Source organism: Girardinichthys multiradiatus, chromosome 17 (genome assembly GCF_021462225.1).
Source record: "Girardinichthys multiradiatus isolate DD_20200921_A chromosome 17, DD_fGirMul_XY1, whole genome shotgun sequence".
Classification (NCBI taxonomy): domain Eukaryota; kingdom Metazoa; phylum Chordata; class Actinopteri; order Cyprinodontiformes; family Goodeidae; genus Girardinichthys; species Girardinichthys multiradiatus.
The window spans coordinates 21,020,913-21,043,265 of NC_061809.1; the positions used below are offsets into that span (position 1 = coordinate 21,020,913).

At 39.4% G+C, this 22,353-nt stretch overlaps 1 protein-coding gene across 11 annotated transcripts in view; it reads right to left on the reverse strand.

Annotated features, from left to right (window-relative positions):
• Window positions 1–22,353, reverse strand: part of anks1b (ankyrin repeat and sterile alpha motif domain containing 1B) — a 304,218-nt gene that overhangs the window by 7,656 nt on the left and 274,209 nt on the right. For 6 of the 11 annotated variants that reach the window (XM_047389442.1, XM_047389444.1, XM_047389438.1 and 3 more), the window contains 7 exons: window positions 18,308–18,415; window positions 14,863–15,066; window positions 12,437–12,562; window positions 6,300–6,371; window positions 4,961–5,047; window positions 1,364–1,504; window positions 1,116–1,283 (listed from right to left, as the gene is read on the reverse strand). In XM_047389442.1, coding sequence (XP_047245398.1) covers window positions 1,116–1,283; window positions 1,364–1,504; window positions 4,961–5,047; window positions 6,300–6,371; window positions 12,437–12,562; window positions 14,863–15,066; window positions 18,308–18,415 — 906 coding nt within the window. The remainder of the gene's footprint in view (window positions 1–1,115; window positions 1,284–1,363; window positions 1,505–4,960; window positions 5,048–6,299; window positions 6,372–12,436; window positions 12,563–14,862; window positions 15,067–18,307; window positions 18,416–22,353) is intronic. The other 5 variants (XM_047389439.1, XM_047389447.1, XM_047389449.1 and 2 more) reach the window with 3 other exon arrangements.

The following is a 22,353-nucleotide window of genomic DNA, read 5'->3' on the forward strand; positions in this document are numbered from 1 at the left end:
AAAGTATGGGAAAATAAAATGCATTAATGCATTTTCTATCCCTCTGTCATTCTATTCATATGTTCATCCATCTATAGCCAATCCTTAGTCTACTCTTGGTAGTGGCAATAATATTGACTGGTTGTATCACGCTGGTAGTATTACAGCGTTTCTGATTGGAATCCCAAAGATCATGTTGATGCAGATATTTTCTTTTCTAAACAAATGAACACATGTATTTCAAAAATATCCAAAATAGTGAAACTAGGGCCTTGATATATCTGGAAAGCGGATTTCTGGCCAGATTTTAATGTCTGTAAGCTGAATATTTTTGGTTTGGTTGCAAGGCTCTCTGGTGAGACCAACAGGCTGTTATTTGATATTCATGTACACTTAGTGGTAGGAGCCATATTGAATGTTTTGCTACTCAGAGGTTCATATTTGGCTGGAACTACATAGAACTCTGACACAAATGCATTGTCAATATTTTCTTTCAAAGCACTTCACAAAACTGCATTTTCAATTTGGATCTAAAGGACTGGCATGTCCAATTTCATTATGCATTTCTTTTGTTTCTACCAACTTACCACCAGAGTATTTTATATTTCTTTAGCACACCACTCTCACAAACCCAAAGTGAGCAAGCAAGCCTCCAAGGAGCACAAGGCAAACAGGCCTCATCAATCATCCGAGTGTGTAAGAGACTGCAGGGACAGCAAGACCAAGTAGAAGCTTAACAGATTAAATATCCACATAAACCTTTGCCACATTGTCCACTGGGCCAGGACACACTCAGAAGACAGAAGCAGCACAAGATCAGGACTGAGAGATGAAAAAGTCGGAAATGAATAGGGAGAAGATACTAGGATGAATACTGTTAATGGGCAGTCGAGTGTAAATGGAGGTTAATAGAATGGTGTTAGTGTTGCATTAAAAGCTAATAAAAAAATGCTTAACTTGAGTTCAGGGGTTAAAAGGTGATAAGAAGTGAAAATCCATCCCAACACTTGAGTAATTTTGCTCAAAAACCAAGCAATACAATTTAAGCTGCTTTTAATTCAACAGTTTAGCTGGTCTGAATGTAAACTTTTGTAAGTTCTGGATGGATTTTCTCTTGCTGCGGTATCGATGCTTACTGATTTGCGGATGTTGACGCGAGGTTTGGGGACAGGCTTGCCAGGCTTGCTGTCAAAGCTTTCCGGAAGCGTCGCCGATCCGTGGCCGCTCTTTCTGGCTTGCAGAGCTAGCTGGTAGGCCACCTCAAAGGCCTGGCCAAGTGTCAGGATGATCTCATAGGCCAGATTCTGAGAAGATAGGAAACATTTATGAGAATAATAAGATAAAAAGCATGATATTCCCATAAACCCAGAGTGACAGGACTGACCACATCAAAAGCAGTGAAGACATGGCAGTAGTGATGACTGGATTTGAGGTCTTTGGTGATGTAAGCAAATGTAGACAGATCTTCTGGATCCTGAGCAGCACATGAGATGTTGCGAATCTCGTGCTCTGCTATGATGTTCTGCTAAAAGAGAGGATGAAGAGAATAAAAAGGGGAAAATAGGCCTTTATAATTTTCACAGTTTCTTCTGAGAAAAACAAACTGATTTATTATTTATTCCACAATCATAATTAATATTGCAGAGTATTGGTTTGAAAGTTTTTACTGTTGGGATTTCTCTTCTGATTAACTCAGCAGAGAACACTCAGACTGTGTGTTGTGGTATAATTAAGGAATTAAATTATACATCAAAACCTTAAAGGGATGGATTTTGTTTTAGTGTAGAAGTTGCTTTGTGCCAAGTGAAGGAAAATTTAAAGCAGATATTACATCACGTTTTCTTTAGAAGGAAGGTATAAATATAAGTTAATAAGATTTTGGTTTGGTTAAAAAGAAGTTGCATCTTTAGTTATGCAGGATAGTTGAATCTAACCCAGTCTGGGACAGTGACAAAAATCAACAGTACTTTTGGTCTTTGACACAGAGGCTGATTTAAGGAGAAATTTGATTCAGCATCGCTGTGAAAAAATAAATCAGTGCTACTGTTCCTTCCTAATATATTTATCAGTCTATTAATATGTTTATCTATTACTATTATTATTCATTTGACAGATTTCAGTGAGCAAAGTGATGCAACTCTACAAATTATAGATGAGGCTGGCGTAATCTACAATGTAGACCATAATAATCTGTCGATGTCGATCTTTAGCTGATATAATTGTTATAAAAAAATATATATACAGTACAGACCAAAGGTTTGGACACACCTTCTCATTCAAAGAGTTTTCTTTATTTTCATGACTATGAATATTGTAGCTTCACACTGAAGGCATCAAAACTATCAATTAACACATGTGGAATTATATACTGAAGAAAAAAGTGTGAGACAACTGAAAATATGTCTTATATTCTAGGTTCTTCAAAGTAGCCACCTTTTGCTTTGATTACTGCTCCGCACACTCTTGGCATTCTGTTGATGAGCTTCAAGAGGTCGTCACCTGAAATGGTTTTCCAACAGTCTGGAAGGAGTTCCCAGAGATGCTTAGCACTTGTTGGCCCTTTTGCCTTCACTCTGCGGTCCAGCTCACCCCAAACCATCTCGATTGGTTTCAGGTCCGGTGACTGTGGAGGCCAGTTCATCTGGCGCAGCACCCCATCACTCTCCTTCTTGGTCAAATAGTCCTTACACAACCTGGAGGTGTGTTTGGGGTCATTGTCCTGTTGAAAAATAAATGATGGTCCAACTAAACGCAAACCGGATGGAATAGCATGCCGCTGCAAGATGCTGTGGTAGCCATGCTGGTTCAGTATGTCTTCAATTTTGAATAAATCCCCAACAGTGTCACCAGCAAAGCACCCCCACACCATCACACCTCCTCCTCCATGCTTCACAGTGGGAACCAGGCATGTAGAGTCCATCCGTTCACCTCTTCTGCGCCGCACAAAGACACGGTGGTTGGAACCAAAGATCTCAAACTTGGACTCATCAGACCAAAGCACAGATTTCCACTGGTCTAATGTCCATTCCTTGTGTTCTTTAGCCCAAACAAGTCTCTTCTGCTTGTTGCCTGTCCTCAGCAGTGGTTTCCTAGCAGCTATTTTACCATGAAGGCCTGATTCACTCAGTCTCCTCTTAACAGTTGGACACTTTCAAAGTTTTCCCAATTGTTCGGACTGACTGACCTTCATTTCTTAAAGTAATGATGACCACTCGTTTTTCTTTACTTAACTGCTTTTTTCTTGCCATAATACAAATTCTAACAGTCTATTCAGTAGGACTATCAGCTGTGTACTGTATCCACCTCCTGCACAACACAACTGATGGTCCCAACCCCATTTATAAGGCTTGAAATCCCACTTATTAAACCTGACAGGGCACACCTGTGAAGTGAAAACCATTTCAGGTGACTACCTCTTGAAGCTCATCAACAGAAAGCCAAGAGTGTGCGGAGCAGTAATCAAAGCAAAAGGTGGCTACTTTGAAGAACCTAGAATATAAGACATATTTTCAGTTGTTTCACACTTTTTTGTTCAGTATATAATTCCACATGTGTTAATTCATAGTTTTGATGCCTTCAGTGTGAAGCTACAATATTCATAGTCATGAAAATAAAGAAAACTCTTTGAATGAGAAGGTGTGTCCAAATTTTTGGTCTGTACTGTATAGCTCATTAAAGTGCTTTCTTCCAAATTGCTTTCTTTGTGCATCTGCGTTGTTTGCATATGTAAAGTCATACTCACGCCTGCTTCCCTCTCAAACAGGCGGAATGATGAAAGTTTGAAAGTTTTCAAAGGTTAAAGAAAAAATTACAGAAAAGAAAAAAAACTAAATTTTTGAAAGCTGCTAGATCTGCTAAGTTTTCCCCTGGATAATTTAAACCAGACCAACTTATAAATAATATAACTGACTAGCTGTATTAGCTGTATTTAAGTTGCATGGAAATGTTAGTCTCCATTATTACATTTTAAGTAAAAGGTGCCACAGAAGTAGATAATTTTTTTCTTGACGTTGGGGCCTGTTTTATTTTCAGTTCAGTATCATAATTAGTCAGGCTTCTTTATTTTTATATTCATAAGGATTAATAATTAAATTTTCTTTTCTCATGCATGCTGGAGGTGGAACCTATATTTCAGACAATGCAAATCCTCATTTACATTTTATTTTGTGGTATGCATTAATGTTAGTTTAAAAAAATAAAAAAAATAAAAATATTTGTGTAGTTTATTGGAATAATAGAAAGCAATTCATAGCAGGTCTATTTTAAATGCTGTTAAATCACTTTTTTTGTAGAAATCCAAGATCACTAGAACATATAAACTGTCTAGAAAAAGGAAACACTACAAATATGAAACTAAAAATTGGTCCAGTGAATTTGTCATCTGCTTCAAATTACATTAAAATCTTCAATGTTTTTCATATTTTGCTTTTTTACATTCTCAAAATATGAATCAGATCAAATTCACTTATTGTAGTTTAGGTTCTTAGGGCCATCTGCTCTGGCAGGGCAGAACCTTTTGCTTCTTCCATTCACTATGTTTTTGAGAACTTTCCCCAATGCAGAAACCACATATTCTATCTTCCAGACCTGTACTTTGACATCCTGTCTCAAAGGTCTTCATACATGAATGCAAACTTTTGCTTGCTTGATAAAATGCTCCCTTATCTCCATAGACATCGATAGGTAGGTCAACTCAGATGGAGAAGGAGGATGAAGCACCATTTTGTTTTACAGCATTGCTGTTTTATGGATGCCTGCCATTGTTTTTTCCTTAGCTCCTCCTCATCTATTCTGTGAAGATTGTGACATTTTTGTGCCACCGAACATTTTAAATTGCCAAGCTAAGGAACAAAGCCAAGTTCAACACTTTGATCCTGTTTAGAGTCCAACATGACACCTCTAAATGTCACTCTTTCCTTCATGTTTGCTGACCTTTCATGTGTTATTTACTGTAGGCGTCACTGGAACTGTGTTTTCTTACCTTATTGGTGGCATCAATGAACTTCACTCCTTTGTAGGACACGGAGAGGACGATGGTCGGCACCTTCTTCATCTGTTCCGTCGACTTCTTGGAGGTCACAGGAAATAAAATGAAGAAACAAAAAGAAGAGGCAGCAATGACTTTCAAACGTTAAACTCACCAGGCTACATATCAGTTTGCCTCAGCCTAAAATACAGCAAAATGTAAGAATGCTTCTCAATTAAAACCATATCATCTCCATAGGTCACTCTCATGAGAATCAACGGAAAATAAATTAACAGCAGCACATTCTATAGTTCTTGGCTCATCATTAGGCTCCTACAGTATATCTCACCTCATTCTTTTTAATTACATACCAATATTGAGGACATTATGCAGCAAAGAGCTGCCAAAAGCTTTTATATATTCACAGACGTGAGCTGAAAACTGCCTCTTTTTTTTTTTTCTTTGCAATGTATGCACATTTTAAACACAATTTGTCCTTAATGGTAATCTAGTGCCTGCTTTATTTCCTAGATCTGTTGGTTTTCTTTGTTTTGTTCTTTTCTTCCTACTTGCTCCTGCATGTTGACCCTGTTATGGACCGGTTTCTGCCAACAGCAGCTCCACTTGGCTTTACTCGCTTGTCTGTGAAGTTGAAATTTAAACATCAACATCTTCCTTTGTTTTTGTCAAGGGATGGATAAAAGGAGCTACGCTGGGAGCCTGTGCAGGTGATAAACAATGTGCATCTCATTGCATTTCCCTACCACCTTGGTGTGTTGCAAAAGTTCTGTCAAGCAAGGTTAGAGAAATCCAGAGAAAAAAGATGCCGCAATAAAAATCAAGAGAACAGTATGCAGATGCTGTGCTCATGAATATTAAAAGCAATCTTTACACTGCAGCAGTTCAGATTGAGACTGTGAAAATAACAGAGTCAAAAGGAGTGAGGTCTGTGTTACAGTGGAAAAAAAAAACTGATTATGCCAACATAGTAAAAAGTGAGTGAACAGCAGTGAGACAGAGAAACTAGAATAGGTGGGTTTTAAAGGGTTACAGGCAAGAAGAAAACATTTATTTTTAAAAAATATGGACCCAATCGCATCCCTTTAGAAACTTTGTAATTGTCAAAAATGTTTGCCTTTATTAAAGCTATTTTCTTTAATTGAAAATACATCTAGTACCCTTTCAATATCCAGTACGCATCTTGTGTGCAAATCCTGGTAATCTTCATGTTTTGATGAAAATGTACATGTGTTGTTTCTGCTCTGCCAGAACAGAATACCTACAAACACGTCTTCATATTTACTGCAGTTTCATATTAAAATGCAGAGTTAAAGTGCATTAGACTGAGCTTTACCCTCATTTTAGCGCAGGCATCTTGTGTTGACTCCGTCCCTCTCAGCTCCTTCACCAACATGGACCCCAAGTACTGTTTAAAACACACAAACAGATGCTGTTAGCATCAGATTGTAGCTGCCTAATAAAACCTGTTTATACTCTACTGGATCCATTCACAGGTCAACAAACACAATAACTTAAGTCAAAGTGCAATGTTCAGTAATAATGACAGCATGTCTCCTCGTTCAAATGGAGGCATTTCTGTACATCGAATCTTAAATGTGGTTCTTTTGCAGTTTGGAGGAGTCTGGTAAAGTAGGCTTTGACAACTATGGGTAAAGTACAGGGGTTGGACAATGAAACTGAAACACCTGGTTTTAGACCACAATAATTTATTAGCATGGTGTACGGCCTCCTTTTGCGGCCAATACAGCGTCAATTCGTCTTGGGAATGACATATACAAGTCCTGCACAGTGGTCAGAGGGATTTTAAGCCATTCTTCTTGCAGGATAGTGGCCAGGTCACTACGTGATACTGGTGGAGGAAAGTGTTTCCTGACTCGCTCCTCCAAAACATCCCAAAGTGGCTCAATAATATTTAGATCTGGTGACTGTGCAGACCATGGGAGATGTTCAACTTCACTTTCATGTTCATCAAACCAATCTTTCACCAGTCTTGCTGTGTGTAATGGTGCATTGTCATCCTGATACACGGCACCGCCTTCAGGATACAATGTTTGAACCATTGGATGCACATGGTCCTCAAGAATGGTTCGGTAGTCCTTGGCAGTGACGCGGCCATCCAGCACAAGTATTGGGCCAAGGGAATGCCATGATATGGCAGCCCAAACCATCACTGATCCACCCCCATGCTTCACTCTGGGCATGCAACAGTCTGGGTGGTACGCTTCTTTTGGGCTTCTCCACACCGTAACTCTCCCGGATGTGGGGAAAACAGTAAAGGTGGACTCATCAGAGAACAATACATGTTTCACATTGTCCACAGCCCAAGATTTGCGCTCCTTGCACCATTGAAACCGACGTTTGGCATTGGCATGAGTGACCAAAGGTTTGGCTATAGCAGCCCGGCCGTGTATATTGACCCTGTGGAGCTCCCGACTGACAGTTCTGGTGGAAACAGGAGAGTTGAGGTGCACATTTAATTCTGCTGTGATTTGGGCAGCCGTGGTTTTATGTTTTTTGGATACAATCCGGGTTAGCACCCGAACATCCCTTTCAGACAGCTTCCTCTTGCGTCCACAGTTAATCCTGTTGGATGTGGTTCGTCCTTCTTGGTGGTATGCTGACATTACCCTGGATACCGTGGCTCTTGATACATCACAAAGACTTGCTGTCTTGGTCACAGATGCGCCAGCAAGACGTGCACCAACAATTTGTCCTCTTTTGAACTCTGGTATGTCACCCATAATGTTGTGTACATTTCAATATTTTGAGCAAAACTGTGCTCTTACCCTGCTAATTGAACCTTCACACTCTGCTATTACTGGTGCAATGTGCAATCAATGAAGACTGGTTACCAGGCTGGTCCAATTTAGCCATGAAACCTCCCACACTAAAATGACAGGTGTTTCAGTTTCATTGTCCAACCCCTCTAGATGATGAAGTCGCATTTAAAATTATTGAGAGATTTTAAGACGCGAAATATTTTTTTAACTCATTGTGATCAAGTTTTCATATCACAAATGTTACACATGGCAGGCCGTGGATTTAATAATTCAGGCTTTATTCCCTATCCCAATTTAAAAAGTTGCATCTATCCCTTTGTCTGATCATCCAACAATTTTATTGTTTATCTATCTAACCAACTGCCTATTAATAAACAGATCTCTCAGTTCTTATATTCTTCCACTTATCTGTCTATCTTTTCATCCCTTGATCCTACAGTTGTTTTTTTTTTTGGATTTAATATTTTTGACCACTGTAAAAATGTTTGAAATAAATTAATTGTAAGTTTTTTTTAATTTATGCTTTTAAAAAGTTAGAAAAGAGGAGACTTAACTCTCCAAATGTGAGTCTGCAAAAGTATGGGATGCTATGGATACTAATTTTTATTACCATGAATTTGATTCTTTCTTTTGATCCTGTTCCTTTTTAAAAGAAAATGTTACAATAAATCTAAGTTCTTCAAACTTTTAATGTGTCTTTGCCTTTAATTTTCAGGTGTCGGCTAAATTGTTTTAGAATAGGTTTTACATGTGTAGTGATTACATGAACCTTTACAGCTCCATCACTATTGGTGTCTAGCAGATCCTTCAGCGAATTCAAGGTCAATCACTCTGAACAAGCAGAATTTAATTTGAAACCAGGTGCTATTAGTGACAGTATTTTACAGGGTCGATGTTTATACTGACATTTGTGCACTTAATGGGAACGACACTCAACACCTCAGTGTCCATCCAGCTTATGGAAGAAACCTTATTCTCTAAAGTGGGATCATAATGCTTTTAGAGAATTAGATGGGAAGAACATGAAGATTTTGGTCTCATGTGTTTGGCACCAGATGACTCATATAAAGCTCTTCATATTGACCTCTTATCATTTATCTTGCATCTGGAAGAATCTGAATGAGTCTGCCTTTTAGAACATCAGAAGGCTGTCTGAAAATGTTGATGCTTTGCCCTGAGTGAAGCCAATAACAATAAATCATTGTTGATTCCAATTTGTTCATTTATTTTCCAAAGCAATGTTTTGTGTCTTTTTTATGAGAATACTCAAAAAATTGTTGATTGAGAACAAAAATAGACAAGTGAGACAATCGGTGTTGGACAAAAAGTCAATCAGATTAGATCACTCAGTTTGAATCTTTAGATCTTTGTTTTCAAGAAGTAATGCTTCAACATTTCCCGAAGTCTAAACTCCAATGTGAATCTAGTTATAAACTAAGATTTTTCTACATTGGATTTACCTCCCAAAGGTTTCATGTTTTCCTCTACTGTTATTGCTAAGATCATGTTGGCTGGTAATGATGGAGAGCGTGGTATGGTGGTGCTAATAATGTTAGAATGTCTCTGCAGGGTTGTATGGCTGAAGGGCTTTGTTAAATTATGGGCTGATATTGTATTCCGTGCCGTGGTTGGAATGAAGATGCTATCAGAGTGTGTGCTGAATGTAGCAGAGTGTTTTGCTTATTTAGAGCTGAAGAACAAGTACTGATTCATGCTTCAGTCCCATCCTGGCTTTTTACCATCCTCCCATTTAAACAAACACAATGCGGCCTTATCTGTGTCTTTTCCATCCAATTTATTTCTATCCATCCTGCAGCTCCTGGCACCTTGCTGGCATTCACTCCATTGTGGCTCTCGCTCATTTATCTCACTTTTTGAGTTTCCTTCAGCCTATTGGACAGCGAGTTGGAGGTGCTCCATGAAACCACCACCATGTTTCCTTGGTGAAATAAATTAGCATTGCTGGCTCTAAAAGGTAAAAACGTTAGGGACATATATGAAGGTTTAGACTCTGCAGATTCCAAACTGTTCATTCCTCAAACTGAGTTAAAACTTATTTTTTCCTGGTGTTCAGAGAGTTACAATAAACAAAATCTGATAAAGCTAAATTCCACACCATTTATTATACCAGCTAAAAGCTAAATTAAGCACCAAAATACTAAGAATTGACAGTTGCTAAATAATCTGTTGGGCCCCCTGATGAATATGTGTAAAAAGCAAAACAATAGATTAATCTGTTTATTAAAGATTTTTGATTTGGATACAATTATTTAGAGGGGGAAAATAATCAAGTGACACGGTTATTGGCACCTCTAACAATCACTTTAAAATATCTGTAACCTAAGCATTTTTCTAATTTATACTCTACTTTTTTATCTAACTCAGTTTTTAGGAACTATTGATTTGTAATCTATGACTATGACTGTGTTTGCAGGGAATAAATATGACATGATACAGAAGCCTGTTTCTTTTAGACTGGACAAGGACCCTTATTTCTTGCCACCACATACAGCGAGGGTGATGGTAAGGGAACAGAAAAGTCTATAATGCTCAGTGTATGCAACTACAGCAAAGAGTGGCATCTTGGGGTCACCAAGTCTCCATAGCAACCTTAAATACTATCTACATGCCAAGTGTTTGGGAGTGTAAACGAAGAAAGCTTTAGAGTCCTACCATCACAAATGTAAACATGAGGCATTTACTAAACCAAGCTTGCACTTTAACTGGAATCATATGCTTTGGTCACGAGACTAAGCTTAAGCTTTATGGTAACAAAAACAGGATATGTTGTAAAGCACCTCATGCCCACTATTAAATACAGAAGATGACCTATGATGCTGTGGGCTTGTTTCTCTTCTAAAATGCTCAGGGAGCCTTGCTACAGTGCATGGTGCCAATAACTTTTTAAAGACCAGATCAGACGAACTGTGCAAAAAAATACTGAACATTGGTCATCATTGGGTCTTTCAACAGGATAAACCAAAAAAAAAACAATTAACCAGACGGAAAATCAGTCTTTCTCCATGGTCATCTGATTCTTCCAACCTAAATCCTGTGGGAAGATCCCTCTCTGTACGCTCCAACCTGGAATGTTATAGGAAAGAACTAAGTGCTTTCCTGTTGACAAAAGGCCATTGTACACTATTGCCAGCAGAGATTCCAATAATTGCGCCTCTAGTGATTTTAATAAAATAAAAAATTAAAACTGGTATTTTCTTCCTACTAAATACAGTAAAGATTTATTATGCTACCAATAAAAGATTAATTCTAACACTTTTTACACATCTTATTCAGACTTTTAAACAGACCCACCAGTATCTGGTCGTAAGTGTTGGTGTGTAATAAAAAGGGTTTACCAATGCTGGCTTCATCTATATGAAAGAACATTCCTGCTGAAGATGGCCAGCTCGAGTTGACTCGAGAAGGCTAAAAGAGGGTCTCATCCTTGTTACTTTTTGTCTTTCTATTAGCATGCAGGGATTTTGAGCTGAACTGTTTGACTTCTCAATCAACTCAGTAGTTGTCAGAGGAGAATCATCTTATTTTCAGTAAATCCTTCTTTATTTCACATTTCCTGACGCAAGTTTAGCTTCGTGGGAACAACAAAGGTGGTTTTAGATTACTGTGCCCGATGTTCATATCACCATATTTAAATATACATGAGCCGCATGAAAGTTTACAGATATATGGTTTTACTAATACAACATTTTTAGTTGAGTATTTTACCTTTTGATATTGAAATAATTATTATTCTTAGTCAACTGCAAAAACAAACATTTTATCTGGCGTCAAGAGGTCCAGATCCAAGCAAAAACAACCCTATTTTTAAAGATAATATTCAAATTATTAAGCAAACTTTTCAGAAAATAATTTAACTAAATTGTAATATTTATTGCTCATATTATATTTAGTTCATGCCTTTCCCTGTATATGACGATAGTCTATTATCAATACCTTCTCTTGCTCCTATTTAGGAGCAGAACTGCAGTTGTTATTCACTCAAACTATGTCTATGTGATGTTTTCCATATTTCTATTTTATTCCCTTATATGCGGTTTTAGCTCATAGCAGCTGTATATCTTCCCCACAATGCTCTCATATCAATCAGAACTATTTTATTTGAGACGTCCACTTATATTCCCCCTCAGTGTTTCTAAGGGAACTAAATTTCTCTCTGCTATGGCTCCCCTGCTAAGAGCCGGTAATCATTTTCAGTCTGGATGCTCGGTGTATAACTCTTAAGAGGCACAGGGCCCTTTCTGCGCTTACATGGATATGTAACATCTTTTATGTAACTGGCGAAAGGTCTCAATAAAAAAAGAACTGTCAGAAAAGAAACATTTGGAGAGTGAAAGTTTGAGTCAGATGGTTGAAACACAGTTGGGTGTTCCAACAGGAGAATGATCCAAACGTTCGAGTTTCTAGGACGTCCAACCCAAAGCTCTGACCTCAACTTTGTTGAATATTTGTGGACAACGCCTAAAAGCTGGCCTCATACCCAGAAACCAACCATTTTAAATCAATTCTACCAGGAGAAACAGCCAAAATTTGAGCCACAACAATGCATTTTAATGAAGTGTTTGATTTAGGTGCAACCTTCTAAGTGACATTTGATCTGATACAGATGGATTTATAAGTGCATTTCTGGCCCTGTGTAAAAAAAAAAACAGTTAAAAGGGTTTGGACTCACGTAAGCCTCATAGTCACAGGACTGAAAGATGAGCTTCTCTGGATGATGCTGCCAGTACTGAACAGGAGTGGAGGATGTTGCCTCGTTGGGCGGACGCAACGTGATTGGCTCGCACCATTCGCCAGCCTGAAACGACATCCAAACACTTTAACGTTGATGGCTTGGCTTATTCTGCCACAGCCGTTCCTAATGTACTGGCTATTCTGACAGCTTAAGGAAAACATGTGAGAAAATAATTACACTTCTGCATGTTCTCCTCCTCCAGCTTAGCTTAAGAATCTTAGATTTTTAAACATGGAGATCTGGACAAATCAAGCTTATCATTTGGTCCATTGCTTTATAAATGAATCCAGATTTTTACTTCCTGAGAATGTATTTACAAACTCAGTGTTTATGTTTGCCAGAAAAATGGGAGAATGAATGCAGAGGTCTCTGGCCAAACCTGCCGCAAATTCAATTGGTTTAACATCTAGCATTTTATTAAAGCTGGTTGAGCAATACTCTAAAGAACAAGAAGATGTGTTTAAACAAACATCAGCTGTAATAATTGCTCTTCTGGGACTAAGATAACTAATCTTAGCAATGATGCAAGAGTAACAACAGGTGTGATGGCACAGAAGAAAGATCCTTCCTCCTGTCACTGTTATCTCTCTATATGTACAAAAGTGAAACATCCGCACTACCTCACTCAAAGTGTTGTTTCTGGGAAATAAGGGGAGATGCACTGTGACACACGCACGCACAAACATTTGGGATTCAGACGGATAACCATAAGTGTGTTAGTCTGCACTGATGAGCTTTGTGATTCACAAAAAGACCTTAATCATAGGAAATCAAAACACAGCTGCTGTGTTAGATGTCTGTATCTGAATCCCTGTACTGTGCTGATTAAAAGTCAAAAGGTCTTAGGGTGCGATTAAAAGTTGTTGGAAACAACAGAAAATGGTAATTTGGTAACAAATATCTACATATAGAACCAAGTGAAAAAAATGGGACATTCTATTAAAGCCTGTGCGTTTTTATAACATATTTGGACATATGAATGATTAATACCAATTTTAACAATGATTAGAAATTAAGATGATTTATGTCAACAAATACTGAAGAAAGGGCCTTAAACAAACCTACCTAATCTCTAAAATAACAAACACACTTGTCAAAATAAGTTGCAAATGATAAACACATTTTCACCCAGCATTTTGAAGGACATATGCACTATTTAAATTTCAGACAGATGGTCAGATCAAAATAGCTGTCTAAAGCCTACAGAAAGAAGGCTGTAGCAGCTGATGAGTCTGGAAAGCGATTTCAAAAACCTAAAAAACATGAATTTAGCCATTATACTTCACCAAAAATAATCTGAGGGGAGAACATTCAAAACAACATCAGATATGCTAAAATAAGTCTTTCAAAAAATCCCAAATTGTCATCAAATGCATCAACCAGAAAGAAAGACTGCAAAAGTTTAAGTTCCATTGAAGGTGTGCAACGAGGAAACATTTGTTGTCTAAGAAAAGCATGAAGGCCAGACTGAAGTGTGCTAGAAAAAAAACTAGACAAAGACCAGGACTTTTGAAATAATGGTTTTTGGATAGTTCAGTCTATAAATGAAGGACATGTTTGGCCTAAACCCAACTATGAGGCCTGAAGGTGGACGTGTCATAGTTTGGGCATGTGTTGCTGCAGTAGGACCTCACCATCATTGAATTCTCAATAAAATCTACCATGTATTACAGGATGCCTGAAGAAAATGTGAGACTATCTCTTAGATGAAGCAGAACTGAACCCTGTAACCTTACAATGACCCAAAGTCAAAGGAATGGCTGAGAATTAAGAACTGAAAAGTCCTGGGTCGTATCAAAGCCCAGATCTTGATCTCACTGAAAAGTTGTGCAGTGACTTGTAACAGGCTGTAAATCAAGAACCCCTTCATGGACTTCACATCTGAAAGTGTGGAGTGGGACAAATGTTCCTCAGATGGACGCCTTAGGTTTGTAGATAGCTAAAAGAAGTGGCTCATTGAAGGTATTTCAGTGAGACAGGGTAGCGTGTCCTAACACATTTTGTTAATATCTTTTGTTTAATGATTAAAACAAATACTTTTTTTTCAGATTACATTTAAAACTTCTGTGATACTGTCTTAATCTTTAATTTGTCTTCAGATCTGAAAGATTATAGTCAGACGTTTCCGAATGATCAACAAAAAGAAGGCTAAAAGAGACAAATTGGAATAAAACGTTACTAGAATAATTTTGTATTTTCCTACAGTGGAAAAAAAACACTGAAAGGGGTTTTTAAATATTATCAGACTAATCCTCCTAATCTATAGGAGGATTACATTTCTCCTTTGGAAATAATGACCATTACTGATCAGATTTCCTAACTGATGCATCCCATCTCTCTCCATTCATCCCTTCCATCCTCACCATGCTAACTTGAGCCATCTGTCGCTCCAGCTTGGATCGCGGCACGTCGTCAAAGTAGTTCTCAGTGCTGCGCTGCCTGCGCCGTGCGTCCGCCTGCATAATGAGGTGCTGCACGTCAAGAGATCCGCCGGGGACCCCCGCCGTATACGCTGCCTGGCCTACTGAAGGGCTGAGCTGTGGAGGAGTGTGGTTTCCTCCAGGTTCCTGGAACAAAACAGAAGAAAGAAAGCAAGCAAGCATGAGAGTCTTAGTCCATCATTTAATAATGTGCTATGCCACTGCTTCTATTGCAAGTAGAGCAAATTAAAGTAAAAATAAGGTCACATTTTATTTTTCACTATGTTTCTAGTGTATTTACCTTTATAAACTATTGTGCTGAATAATCAATAAAACCTAAGTGTTTATCCAGCAATGGTTGATAATATTAGTGGTACTAGACATTTTCATAATAAATATTCCAAACTTCTCCTAAATATAATTTTCATCAAATTTCAAGGTTCTTTAAAGTATCGGTACAAGATAAATGGATGAATGGACAGATGATACTAGTAACGGCTACTAAACAAATGGCATAAGGAATAAATACTGGAAATTCAAATATGTTTCAATACTTTTTTCATACATATACATATGGGATTTGATCTAATGTCAAATTCCAACTTTTTGGGGACTGCAATATAGAGCAACACAGAGTAATGACCCTAGAGCACCAACCCTGTAAAATAGAATAACAATTCCAGAATAGAAACCCTTCAATACAGAGTGATATACATCCCTGATTACTTCCATATCATTTCTACCACTAAGCTGGTTTCTGGTTCTTGTATCCAGCAGTCTTCTTACGCAATGGAAGTTGATGAAGCTTACACTAATCATCTTAACGGAGTCATACATTATAATCTAAGACATCCAATATAATCTGCCTGGGCTTCAATCATCAGCTGTATACACATATTTGTAATTACCACAGGGCTGAAATACCAGGTCATATAATAGATTGGTTACTCAGCAGGACTGTATGGAGCACAAATTAAGCCATTTGCTTATATTTGAACAATTTCTTCAGTTCAATATTTTTAAGGAAACACTGCTTTATTTCCCCCGACAGGGACGCCAAGAAGGCCAGGTACTCCGCACTACCACTCGGCCCGTAGGCTGAAATGATAGTCAGAGACCTCTCCCCAACCTGAAGGTGCAGGGATACGACCCTCTCATCCACTGGGGTAAACCCCAACACTAGACGGCTGAGCTGGGGGCAGCAAGCAAACCCACCCCAGCCCGCCGACTCTCCCCGTGGGCCACTCCAGAGTAGAAGAGAGTCCAACCCCTCTCAAGGAGATGGGTTCCAGAGCCCACGCTGTGCGTGGAGGCGAGCCCGACTATTTCTAGTCGATATCTCTCGACCTCCCACACAAGTTCAGGCTCCTCCCCCAGCGAGGTGACATTCCACGTCCCTAGAGCCAGCATAAGCATCCGGGGATCGGGCCGCTGAGGTCTCCACCTTCGTCCGCCACCCAATCCTCTTTGCACCGGTCCCTCACGGTTCCCCCTGCAGGTGGTGGGCCCACTGGGGGATGGCCTCGCGTCTCTCGTTCGGGCTTGGCCCGGCCAGGTCCCGCGAGGAGCAACCCGGCCACCAGGCGCTCTCCGACGAGTCCCGACCCCAGTCCTGGCTCCAGGGTGGGACCAGGGCTCCGCCGTACCGGGCAACGTCACGTGCCCGATATTTTGGTCCTCATGAGGGATTCTTGAACCACTCTTTGGCCGGAGGGGGTCTGGTTTGGGGACCAGTGGATTTCGTCTCTTCTTTTTGCAGATGACGTGGTCCTGCTGGCCCCCTCTAGCCAAGACCCACAGCATGCGCTGTGGCGGTTCGCAGCCGAGTGTGAAGCGGCTGGGATGAGGATCAGCTCCTCCAAGTCCGAGGCCATGGTACTCGACCGGAAAAGGGTGGCTTGTCCTCTTCAGGTTGGAGGGGAGTTCCTGCCTCCAGTGGAGGAGTTTAAGTATCTCGGGGTCTTGTTCACAAGTGAGGGAAGAATGGAGCGGGAGATCGACAGACGGATCGGTGCGGCTGCCACAGTAATGGGGGCGCTGTGCCGGTCCATTGTGGTGAAGAGAGAGCTGAGCCGAAAAGCAAAGCTCTCAATTTACCAGTCGGTCTACGTTCCTACCCTCACCTATGGCCATGAACTTTGGGTCATGACCGAAAGAACGAGATCCCGGATACAAGCGGCTGAAATGAGCTTCCTCCGTAGGGTGGCCGGGCACTCCCTTAGAGATAGGGTGAGGAGCTCGGCCATCCGGGAGGGGCTCAGAGTAGAGCCGCTGCTCCTCCACATCGAGAGGAGCCAGTTGAGGTGGCTCGGGCATCTATACCGGATGCCTCCTGGACGCCTTCCTCAGGAGGTGTTCCAGGCACGTCCCACCGGGAGGAGGCCCAGGGGACGACCCAGGACACACTGGAGGGACTATGTCTCTCGGCTGGCCTGGGAACGCCTTGGGCTCCCCCCGGAGGAGCTGGAGGAGGTGTCTGGAGAGAGGGACGTCTGGGCATCTCCGCTGAGTCTGCTGCCCCCGCGACCCGGTCCCGGATAAGCGGAAGACGACGAGTACAAGTACGAGTACTGCTTTATTTCTGCACACAGATCAACAGATGCATATGACTGTATGTTTAGGTTTTCAATTGTTTTGCAATGCAGAAAACCAAAATACATCCAATTTGGAAAATTAAGAATCATAAATAATTCAAAATTTCAGTCTAATGTCAAATGATAATTAAACAATGCAAACCAGATTTACAAACTCGTACTAAGTAGTTGAATTTTCCATCTAGCATGTGGTTTAACTACAATACCCTCTGTGGCAAATGTTTGGCTCTGCATAATTTCCTCTGCTGGCACAAACACAGCCCCTCTCGGTTCAAAAGCACAAAGAAAAAGACCACCTGTATGTGGGCATACAGAGTTGTAATGACTGCAGAGGAACATTAGGGACAGGTTGGGCTTTTGTGGCAGCCTGTGAGATTTGGGGACTTTTTGGTGTTGATATCAGCACCAGGCAGGCCTCATTTTCCCAACAGAAAGGGACAAACAGACAGGAAAGGACTAGTTTTTCCCATAGTACTGGATGGAGTCATATTAACTCTGTAAGTTTTGGAAAAATATAAATTTTTATTGAGTAATCAGTAGGTTTAGGTATGGGCCAAGAAAATACCATCAAAAAAATAGTTGTATTTAAAATTAGTCTGTACGTTTGTCCATCCATCCATCCATCCATCTGCTCACCATATTTGCAGGTTCCATATTTAAAGCCTTACCCCTGTGGAAATATCTGACATAAGTTTATAGTAAAATTTTGTATTTATACTTTCATATCTGGCTAAAGGACAGGAAAGTTTCAATTGTGACAAAATGTGAAAGAACCCTTCTCACTGTTTCCTTACCCGTAAGGAAATGGCCCGCGGAGGTTTTTGTGGCGTGTCGTCGTGTAGTCGGTCCCCCAGTGATGCCAGGATCCGTTTTCTGTGTCCAATAAGATTGATCTTTAACACCTAAATGAAGACAGAGACAGTAGAGCCTTGAAATGTGTTTCAGTGAAAGAAAATCACATTGCAAATTCTTGAAATTCTAGATTTGTATTTCAACACACAACTCTGGAAATAAGATGGTGAGGCTGCAAATATGCAAAAACAATATAGCTGGTAAAAACTGATGACTTGTTTTAATTTCTATAAGTTAAATGTATTTTTTACGAAGTAAGAATTAAACAGTTTTGCATGGAACAAATAGTTCATATCTGCATCTTAAAACGATTGCAAACTTCTATTCTTAGCCCAAGAAATTGGCGCTTAACCAAACATAGCAATATATGCACTTAACGAGCAAAAATTAGTCCTTAATAGAATAACATGACCCTGAGCACACACGTGATCATAGCTGTTGCTCAGAAAATATTGCTAATCGTGTAATTAAAAGGAGGATAAAATGAAAATGCAACTGCTTGAATGACAATCAGGCCACTTTCAGCCATTCATAACAACTGTTTTTGTCCTTTGTAGAAGGTGGCAAAAATCGACAGAGCAACACCTCACTTTTGATTGCACAAGCTGGAAGGTTGGGAGGACTTTGAAAACAACTGGATTAAATTACTTCACTTTTCACTATTTCCTTTAACCCTAATAAGAAATTATTTACTTGTTGGAGCAGGAAATGATTAGGACTAACTGATGCTTCAATTTTACACATTACAATGTCAAAACACCTTGGTTTTTGTTGTGAAACCAGACTTCTATGCAGCATGCCATTAAAAAAAAAAAGACAGAAATATGCTACATGAAAATAGCTACCTGCATCTTTGGGTGACTAAATCTCCTTAACAAGTTTTGTAGGGGTTTTTGGACATATTTACTAGGGTTACCAGTAATTGTAAAAGGTTCTGGAAGTTGTGTTTTTTCAGCTTGAAACGTTATTGCTATGTAAAAAGGCCTGAACAAGTGTTTTTTCCAGTAGTAATCCAGGGATACTACTTTTATTTACAATGTTCCAACCTGATTGACAACCTTGTTTGCCGTCTCCTGATGGCAAGGTTCTTAAAATGTTTGCTTGACTATTCTGGGTATTCCTAATGAAACCTGCTTTGTGCCGACACTATGAGAGAAAACTGGGAGGAAGGTTTTTTTTAATCAATATTAGACATACATAGTCTTTAAATGCGAGTTGAATTGAAAGCGTTTTTTTAATTACTGATATCATCAAAGTGTTGTGAGAAAAATGAATTTAAAAAACTGTTAAATGTGCGATATGTCCTTAAATTGTTTTTAACCTATTTTGTATGTATGGTTAGTATAGGGGTATATATCTATATTCGCATAGATTAATTTTCTCTTATTTTCCGCTTATCTACCATTTGTTTTTAATGTGCCACCACGGAAGCATAATTTTATTCTACAAGGACTAAACACTAACTGAATTGAATCATGTAAACATAATATTGAGATATCAATGTGTGCAATACTGCACTCATTCTGTGACTGAACACCCTTTCATGCAGCTAATATGTTATTCTACTTTCTGACTTTAAGGTTCTCTCATAGGACTGAGAGTTCCCTCAAGTAACCTGATCCATACGCAATAAGATGCAAGTCAGACAACATGAGATTGTGACAACCTGGTAAATATAGATTGTCTTGAGGCGCTCATTAACCAGGCACAGAACAGACAAAAACACAGACTCTGAACAAAGCCTTCATTCCTGGGCCAGGTACTGAATTTTCTAAAGAGACAAGTATGGACCCGGCAGCCGTCTGCAAGGATGTTGCTGGCGCCATCTGCACCTTCTGGCGTCACACAGGCACACAATACATTTCTGCAAGGTTTTATATAACTGCTGCTGCTGCTTGAGGTCTTCCAAAAACCATTAAAAGATGGTTTGTGAGGCTGTCTTCAGGCCACAGCGTAGTACAATTAATCACTTTGCATAAATTATTATTCTACATTTGTTAAACAACCTTGAGAATATAAATAACCATTTAGCACCATCAAACAACTTTACCATAAAAAACATGGACACACTGTTTTGAATAAATACTAAATCTTGCAGTTTTCTCATATATTTTGTTATATTTAATTCCAGATAAATATAAATGTTATACAAAGTTGTTAAAATATTTGTAGCATAGTAGAAAATGACCTGGATGATGTGTATTTATAACCAATAGAAAAGGTTAGAAAATCTTCAGCCTTCATGGTGTGTCCTGTGGGGTTGCAGCATGACTCAGTTCTCACAATTCGGTTTTATCACAGATAAATAAGTACACGCACACACCTCCAGAAAGAAGCACATTATTTGCCCTGCATGGTGTGAACTGGTGTGCTATTTGTCGCCTTATGCAACAGCATCTACTTCAAATACACTAGAAACCTCAACCTCAGCCTGGAGTTCAATTCTCACCATAGCAACAATGGTTGCTGCAGCAGTCACCCACTCACACTCTCATCCCCTCTTTAAAAACAAAACAAAAAAAATCAGAGATCTCTCTTCTGTCTCTCATGCCAACAGCCTAAACAGCATGTTAAAAGCGTGGGGGAGAAGATTATATTGCTGCTCTTCAATGGATGAGAATTAACTATTATTAAAACACACATTTCAGTCTCTGTGATGCCTAACTGCAACATCAGCCCATTTATATTTAAATAATGTCTGTGCGTAATTATTTGTGGCACTTCTGCCGCCATATACTTCTAACATAACAGCTATTCATTAAAGCTAAACTCTATTCGAATCAACAGGAGACTTATAACCTTGAACATGCAACACTTGTACCTTCTGTTCCAACAGTGTAATAATAATGACTGGAAAAATATAAAGCACACTAATACAGTGCCTGACAGAAGTAATAATACCCCTTGAAGTTTTCCACATCATACAACTACAAATCTAAAATCTTGTGAAAATGCATTATTGTGATGGACCAACAAAGGATTTGCGTGCATTTGTTTTCAGTTTCACTGAGTCATAATATTGTAGAGCAAACGTTTGTGCAACTACAGCTGCAAGTCTTTTAGAGTATGTGTCTACCGGTTTTGCACATCTAGGGAGTGAAAACTATTCCGATTCTTCATTTCATAGCAGCTCATACCCAGCCAAGATGGATGGATGGATGGAGGCTGTGAAGAGCAGTTTCAAGTCTTGCCACAAATCTGGGCTTTAACTGGGTCATTCTAACAGACATGGTTTGGTTTGAACCAGTCGACTGTAGCTTTAGGCTGCTTTTTTATGTAATATCTGACAGAATGTGAACCTTAAGTCTCAAGACTTTTGATTTTTTTTTTCTCCAGAATTACTCAGCTCCAACTATCTTCTCTGTGTCCGTTTAAGAACAGGGAGGCATTGCCCAAGCATGACGCTGCCACCATCGTGTGTTATGATGGGGAAGCATAGTGTTTTGCATGTAGGCCAAAGGTTACATTTTCTTCTTGAAATGGTTTGGATTTCCCCGACATGGCTTGTGTTAGAAAGGACATCCTATTCCTTCTTTCAACAGTCTCTTTAGGATACTCTTCCATAATGTCCTAATTTAAGGAGGGCTCAATTGTAAGATGCCCTGTCACCCTGTCCTGAAAGTTGTTGCACCTGAAGTTGTGCTCCTCAGCTTGGCTTGTTGAGATTACTAAACTGCCACAGTCCTGGCACTACATTTGGATTTTTTTAAAAGTTCCAATTCATTCCAATTCATTTGAATACACTTTTAATGCAGTAAACAGAATTAACAAAGATTTGGGGTAACTTTACCTTCACCAACACACTTGTCAAAACACAGTGATAAAACCGTAGTAGTGTATTTCTTAGATTGTTTTCCATATGGCTCTGACTGCACACAGAAAGTTGAAACACTGATTAACTGAGCTGCTTCAGTTCACCTAGCACTTCTGGTATTGTCACTGTAGTATGAAGTCATCTGGGTCACCGTTTGCTTCCACAGTACTGCTG